Source organism: Mastacembelus armatus, chromosome 10 (assembly GCF_900324485.2).
Source record: "Mastacembelus armatus chromosome 10, fMasArm1.2, whole genome shotgun sequence".
NCBI classification, from domain to species: domain Eukaryota; kingdom Metazoa; phylum Chordata; class Actinopteri; order Synbranchiformes; family Mastacembelidae; genus Mastacembelus; species Mastacembelus armatus.
In genome coordinates this window covers 26,544,873-26,553,128 of record NC_046642.1, presented here as the reverse complement: position 1 = coordinate 26,553,128, position 8,256 = coordinate 26,544,873, and the positions used below count along the sequence as shown (strand labels likewise).

Below are 8,256 nucleotides of genomic sequence, written 5' to 3'. Positions count from 1 at the left end.
TCAGAGGGTGAACTGGTTATTGTAAAGCCTCTGCAGGACCTGCTGGGCTGTAGCCTGCTGAGCTTCCTCCATCATGGTGGTGGCACTGGGCCCTGGCAATACCGTGACGAGCCCTTTCAAGGGCATGATTGTGCCAGGGATATACACCGTATAGGTAAGGTAGAGGAATCCATCTGGGCCAGCGTGGCTGTAATGCATCTCATAGAGCGGCTGGCCAGCCCCGTTTGCCTCACACATTTTACGTAGGAGCATCACTGGTGATGCTGGAAACACTACATTCCCTGGGGAGAAGGCAGAGGAGCAAGGTGGGTGACGGTGCTCTGCGGCTGTGGGTCCACCCACTGCTCTGGAGAAACCTGGAGGGACACATGGAGGATGGGCCATGCGGGGAGGCAGAACTGAGGGCTGTGGAGATTTCAGGCTGTAGCGTGGTGGCCTCGGGGGTGACAGCAGGAGGCCCTTTGAAGGTTTCCGTGGAGGCAGAGCCTCGTCAGGGCTCAGCTTCACAGTTGACTGCCACTTGATTGAGATATTCAATGAAAACTGCTTCTTGAATGCTGGCGTCAAAGAAAATACAATATTACAGCTGAGGATGTTTGGGATTTGTTGAATGTTGTCAGGTCAGATTCAGAAAGTTACAGAAACTCATCTCTAACATGATGCAGTAGAAGATTTGATAGCTTAAAACCTCATGTCTTTCTTAAAAGGGTACTAAACCTAATTTAATAATTTATAAGACAGACTGCATAAAGATTTTTTTTTTTACAATTATAACAAATAAATCAATCTGGCTGTTTCTTGCCATTATACATATAGGCCCGTCAGTAATGTTGTGATCACTGATCACAGTGCATCAGCATCACCCACCTTCCACCAGCATCTTCTTGGCCATAGCAGCAGTGTGGTGGGATGAGAAGGCTACTATGGCTGTCACCCCGTCTATATCAGGCCCAGCCTTCAGAGACACTCTCTCCACCCCATCTGCCAGTCTACGCAGCACCTGGAAGCATGACAGAAGCTTTACCTTCACACAACACTTATTCACAAAGAAGAAAAAAGCACTCTCATTGGTCTGATGTCATTTCTACTGCTGACAGACAGAAACACGACATCAACATCCAAACCTGTACATTAAATATTTCTGTTTTAGGGGAAGAACAAGAAAAAAAACACCTTTTTCTTTTTAGCTCTGCATATGCCAACTGAAAGTGTTTTATCTGCACTCACACGCTTTTAATTTAAAGTTATTTTTTATTCTATATTTCCTTTAAATTCTTGCCTATTCCTACTTTTAACTTGTCTTTTATTTGTATAAAGAACTTTGAATGACCGTGTATGAATTGTGCTATACAAACAAACTTACCTTGCCTCTTACTCTGACATTGGAGAATTGGAGCACTATCCACAGGTGGTCAGCCCTAATGCTATAGCATCAGATAACCACCTTCAATAGTCAATACTTTTCTCTTGTTAAGCATTTTTAAGTTACAGGCAAACAGGCAGTTTGACATAGCTAGTCAAGCACTTTAGTGGTAAAAAGTCAGAATTCATGGCAAGTCAAAAACTAGACAGCTTTGTCCCTGAATGATTTTAGACATCTAGTCTATCACTGCGAAACTAATCCCTGTCAAATCAGTTTAACCTTCATGAAGGCAGAGTGTACTGCAGCACTTGCATCAGGCTGCATAAGTTATTGGAACCTGGCCACTGAGTGTATGTTTTTGTAATAGTATCAGAAACATAAGTCACAGTGCCATTGTACCTGCAATAGGTCCTCTTGTCTGGTGGCAGCCGGCAAGTCTCCAATGCAGAGGTGTCTCTTCTCTGTACTGCGGCGGACACTGAGGCAAAAACCAGGCTCCAGCATGTGGCCGTGCAGCAGGCGGATTGCCTCAGTAGCTACAGCGGATGAGCCATATTTAGCATAGGCAAAGCCGCGGTTCTGTCCGCTGAAGTTCATCATGAGCCTGAACTCCCAGAGTGGGCCCACAGAGCTGAACAGGGGGATCAGCAGGTCCTCGTATACGTCCCGTGGGATCTGGCTTATGAAGACCTCACAGCGGGATCCTGGGGTGGGGCCGTCCCACACTGAGCAGATTGAACAGGAGAAAGGAATGGATAATGTCTTATTGTTTGCTCTATCGATCACATTGTGTTCGATGTAATCACATTTAGGGTAATTAGGTGTAAAACAATACGCAACATGTCACGTCAAATTAAATTTAAACAATAAAATGTGCAAAAATATCAAAGGGTCTGAATACTTAATTTGCTCTCATATATTTTCACAATCTGCAACTTTCAGTTGATTAAATCAGGAATACAAATTGCCTCAGCTTAACTGGTAAAATGCATTAAATATAATGCACTACGTGAAAATTGCACAATACGTGTATAACTGATGCATTTTAAAATTTCTAACAAATTATTAAAAACAGGTCATTTCCTCAAGATGTTTCAGAAAGTAAATATGCAGATACAGAACTTTAAATGGTGAAGACTAAACACAGCAAATCTACATAGTACACAAATAGTACAAGACAAATTCTCATATTTCAATTGTGTCATTTCTAGAAATCAGAAAGCCACAGTAACAGTGCAGCTGACAGTAATCAAATGAAACTATGTTCAGTTTCATTTCCTTTCCGCCTCCTGCTACACATTTTAAGTACAGTATTGTTCAAAAATAATAGCAGTACAATGTGACTAACCAGAATAATCCAGGTTTTTAGTATATTTTTTATTGCTACATGGCAAACAAGTTACCAGTTGGTGCAGTAGATTTTCAGAAAACAAACACGACCCAGCATTCATGATATGCATGCTCTTAAGGCTGTGCAATTGGGCAATTAGTTGAAAGGGCTGTGTTAAAAAAAATAGCAGTGTCTGCCGTTGACTGTACAAACTCAAAACTATTTTGTACAAATGTTTTTGTTTCTAGGATTTAGCAATCCTGTGAATCACTAAACTAATATTTAGTTGTATGACCACAGTTTTTTATAACTGCTTCACATCTGTGTGGCATGGAGTCAACCAACTTGTGGCACCTTTCAGCTGTTATTCCACTCCATGATTCTTTAACAACATTCCACAATTCATTTACATTTCATGGTTTTGCTTCAGAAACAACATTTTTGATATCACCCCACAAGTTCTCGATTGGATTAAGGTCCGGGGATTGGGCTGGCCACTCCATAACATTAATTTTGTTGGTTTGGAACCAAGACTTTGCTCGTTTACTAGTGTGTTTGGGGTCATTGTCTTGTTGAAACAACCATTTCAAGGGCATGTCCTCTTCAGCATAAGGCAACATGACCTCTTCAAGTATTTTGACATATGCAAACTGATCCATGATCCCTGGTATGTGATAAATAGGCCCAACACCATAGTAGGAGAAACATGCCCATATCATGATGCTTGCACCACCATGCTTCACTGTCTTCACTGTGTACTGTGGCTTGAATTCAGAGTTTGGGGGTCATCTCACAAACTGTCTATGGCCCTTGGCCCCAAAAAGAACAATTTTACTCTCATCAGTCCACAAAATGTTCCTCCATTTCTCTTTAGGCCAGTTGATGTGTTCTTTGGCAAATTGTAACCTCTTCTGCACATGCCTTTTTTTTAACAGAGGGACTTTGCGGGGGATTCTTGAAAATAGATTAGCTTCACACAGACGTCTTCTAACTGTCACAGTACTTACAGGTAACTCCAGACTGTCTTTGATCATCCTGGAGCTGATCATTGGCTGAGCCTTTGCCATTCTGGTTAATCTTCGATCCATTTTGATGGTTACCTTCCGTTTTCTTCCACGTCTCTCTGGTTTTCCCTCCATTTTAAGGCATTGGAGATCATTTTAGCTGAACAGCCTATAATTTTTTGCACCTCTTTATAGGTTTTCCCCTCTCCAATCAACTTTTTAATCAAAGTACGCTGTTCTTCTGAACAATGTTTTGAATGACCCATTTTCCTCAGGCTTTCAAATGCATGTTCAACAAGTGCTGGCTTCATCCTTAAATAGGGACCACCTGATTCACACCTGTTTTTTCACAAAATTGATGACCTCACTGATTGAATGCCACGCTGCTATTTTTTTGAACACACCCCTTTCAACTAATTGCCCAATTGCACAGCCTTAAGAGCGTGCATATCATGAATGCTGGGTCTTGTTTGTTTTCTGAGAATCTACTGCACCTACTGGTAACTTGTTTGTCATGTAGCAATAAAAAATATACTAAAAACCTGGATTATTCTGGTTAGTCACATTGTACTGCTATTATTTTGAACAATACTGTATATACAGCAGTGATGATGACATAATTAGCAATTATGCTGCTGCTCACCTGGGTAATGTCAAAATAAGACTTACAAATACATCTTTAGAGCTCAAAGAGCTCAATCATTAACAACTGTCACAAATTAAGCCTTTTTTTTTTTTTTTTTTAAAACACATTTAACCGAACTATGGACCCAGGTGACATAATACACATTCCTGCCAAAGACACTGCTTCAGATGTTTTAGAAAAGGAAAATGCAACTGAGTTTTTAGACCTAGCAAAAAGACACTGACTGCAAACATAGAACTTTGTTTACAAGGATGTTCTACCACAATTAACAAAACCAGGATAACTGAAAAAATGCAACTAGTTGAATGGATGCATCCTGCCTTAAGCTGGTGCAGCTATGTCAAACCAGGTGTAGATAAGTGCATGTTAATTACAATTCAATGAGTTACTCAGAGGGGGCTCTATGCTGACCGGTGTTGTATCTCTGGAGCCGGCAGCCTACAGAACTATCAGCTGCTGTTGCCTGAGAACCTGTGCCTCTTGATCAGATATATACGTCTGCAAAGGCCGACTGGTCTGACCTGTCCTGAAAGATCATTGCATGACTGAATGCTTTTCTGAGTATTACCACTTAATAGTATTATTTACTGTCCAGTACGTTGTCCAACAAGGGCACAACACTGTCAAAAGGAAATGGGTGAATGGGACTTTAATACACTACATACTGCCCTTATTATGGACTTTTTAAACTGAACCAGCTTTTGCAGCTTCCTCTGCCTTTTTTCATAATCTCAATAACTGTAATAATTGATCTACTGATCAAACCTCTGACAACAATGTCAACAGCTGCCTTCATAAACACCAACTATACAAGGTCTGACAGTAATAATGACTAACACATAAATGATTATAAAAATCATTGTGTAAAAAGCTGAGCTTAAATTACCTGCAGTACTTTATTGCAGGATAATTAAAATGATGCAACATATTTAGAGAAGACCATGACTGTGAAACATATTGATTTCTAATAGGATTGACAGCTGAATTTACAGATACATCAGTAGTTGTTAGCCTGCTCTTGAACAGGGCAGCCACAAAAAATGTCCATAGTAACCTAATTCAGTTGAATTTAACCTCTTTCATGCAACTGAGTCAGAGTTAAAATTAGCCAGGAAAAATGGAAAATCACAGCTCAATCCCTCATCATGGTTTCTTGCAATCCCTTTATGATTGTCACTCAAACACCTGAAGAGAATCTGAAATTGGTATTTCTTTTGTAAATTTGTCTCTTATTTTTTTGCTATGGACAATTCATTTAAAATGCAGTACTAATTTGTATCTTTCAGTTTCTCAGAGGAGCTACTTTCACTGTAATCTTGTGTAAAGGTGTGTGTTTAACTGAGTGGCAGCAGTCTCTCTCACCCTCAGGTGGTCCTCCATACTTCCTTTGGCCATTAACCTGAATAATTTTTGTATTGGTTGTTTTCAGCCATATTTCCAGCGCCTGCACACGCTCTTGGTTCAGCACCTGAAGGGAGAAACAAGGTGGGAACAGTAAGGACAGGATGTGTGTAGGACAGATAATCAGAATAAAATCTGTTTTTTATATTCCTAAGTTATTTAATCAAAATTACTTCTGGCTTATATATAGTACCACTACTGGGATTTAAAAGGAATCAGATTTCACTCTGGTTTTTGGCTATTGTCACTATCAGTACAGGGGTACTGATTAAATAATGATTTTTTTCCCCAGATCTTCAAGGCTGTTAACAGATTCAATTTTCTAAACTTATTACACTGTTCCAGCTGAGTGAATTCAGCAAATAATGCTGGTAGATATTTGTGCCCCACACACACATATTTACATGTGTGCATCATAAACAGTCCCCGTACCCTGTACAGATGATTATACTGCGTCATTTTCAGGAAATCATTAGACATCACAACAAGTAATACCGGCAGGAGATCCACTGCAGCAATAACATAGTACAGTTGCTCATTATTTGGAGTGAATATCACTCAGACTTCATCCACAATGGAGTTGGTAAAGATGTTTTTGGGGTCTGGCCCAAGCACTCCACTGAATTAGCGTTGCACTTTTGTAATGAACATGGCACCAGCATCAGACTAGGGAGATTTTTTTTTTTACATTTCAAATAGTCTTCACACCCAAGAGACATAAGTGCAGTTCCCCTTTGAAAAATCACAGTGTGTTATGTGCACAGCCATGTTGGACTGTTGTTGAGTTGTTTGAATACTATACAATTTTTCAAAGTACAACATAAAAGACTAACATTAATTTCTGTAGTCAATAACCGACGCTCAATGGACTTCAATTTAAAGCTGTAGAAACAACATTAGGTCTCAGATCTTTCCACAAAACACTGGATCATTTGCGGAGACTGTCAAATCATCAAAAATGTGTTTATACAGGCAGTGTTATATTATGAGCACAGGGCCTTTGTGTGGGTTAGTTGAGAATACGACAAATGATTATCAACAGTTGGCGATTAATTTTATTTCAGGACTCATTCAATGAGTTAATCGACTGATCCTTGCAACTCTAAAGATACAATTTCAAGAATTAAACAACCATATTTTGTTTTTTTTACTAATTGCAGCTACCAAGAATAACCTTTGTATTTTTACCGATGTCTTCTTTCTTTCCTTCTGTTCATTGTTTTTTGAAAGCCAGTCATATCCCGAGTATTATTATATCATATTACTAAGTGCGGCACCACCTGCGGACCCTCTGCGGATTAGGGTGACTTGGATCAGGTGTGTTGAGCCATTAGGAGCTGGAAGATACCATACCGTCAGCTTAACACGGAAAAACAGCAGAATAATGTGCTGAACCACAGCAGAACAAAGTCTGCCAAGAAAACCCAAAACAAAACAAAGAAACTAACTTTGTCCAGGTCAAGCCACCGAGAGGACTTCTGCTCAAATCAGCAGACCTCACCAAGCAGCTCGTGAAACGGCTCCAATGAGTCAAATCTAAAGACGGTTAAAAGCTTCAACGCCCCCAGGCCAAGTGCTGGTGTCTCTGAACACACAAACCAGCGGCCTGCTAACCCCTGTTTAAAAAGAAACGCAAACAAAGTCAAAGTACCTGGTTCCGTTTGTGCTCCATCATCACCGCTGATGTGCTCGTGAGCGCCGTTGGGGTGTACCTGGACCTGTCTGGCTAACTATTGGCCAGTCCGTGGTGCCGTGGTGTCTGGTCCAGCCCACATCCCCTCATTTCACGTGCATTTAGTAAGAACTCCAACGAAAATGAACGTCGACCATTAAACGAGTTTCAGTGAGCAGGCCTTTGAAGCCCCGGTCAGGGGCCCAAGGCAAGAACCTTTGTCTGAAGTGACATAACATTTCTTATTCTACACATAGGACAGGCTTGGCTATGATGTTTATTTTTACTTATTCTCATTATTATTATCATCATCATTAACCTATTGCCAACATATATCGTCTATAACACGGTTTCTGCCTCCACCCGTCCTTTAGTGACAGTGGGCCCTTCTGTGCCTCCACTGCTCACTTGTGGTGATTTAATGTGCTGAGTAATGTCATTTTTCACAATTAGCGCAAGACACTTTGCAAAAGGCGGGGACATTGTCAATTTGACTTCGAGATATGAGAATAAATTCTTCCATCCATTCCAAATGTAACTGTCTATTCTGTTTTTGCTGGAGCGCCACCCGAGTCGTCTTCTCCCATTTCTACCAGTGACGTTTTATTCAACTTTTCGCGTCTACGTGCGCAGACATCAACTACGCAACTGGGTTGCCAGGTTGAGGTCACAAATGGGCTTGTATGACGTGTCCATTGTATGAGTATGATGCGTTTTATACAAGATCTGGCAACTGAAAATCCTCGTAATAATTGATGTAAACAAATTTAAGTTGTCTAAAGTTAAAAAGTTGAGTTTTTTGATGAGAATTGTGTTTGTTTATTTGCCTACGTGTGAGAG

The 8,256-nt window shown here is 40.5% G+C and overlaps 1 protein-coding gene across 1 annotated transcript; it reads right to left on the bottom strand.

Annotated features, from left to right (window-relative positions):
• dnd1 (DND microRNA-mediated repression inhibitor 1) lies at positions 1 to 7,419 on the bottom strand. The gene is made up of 5 exons (XM_026329870.1): positions 7,396 to 7,419; positions 5,706 to 5,811; positions 1,763 to 2,088; positions 868 to 1,000; positions 1 to 557 (listed from the first exon to the last, which is right to left on the bottom strand). The coding sequence occupies exons 1-5, from the start codon at positions 7,417 to 7,419 to the stop codon at positions 1 to 3; spliced, it is 1,146 nt and encodes a 381-aa protein (XP_026185655.1).
• Positions 7,420 to 8,256: the final 837 nt, after the last annotated feature.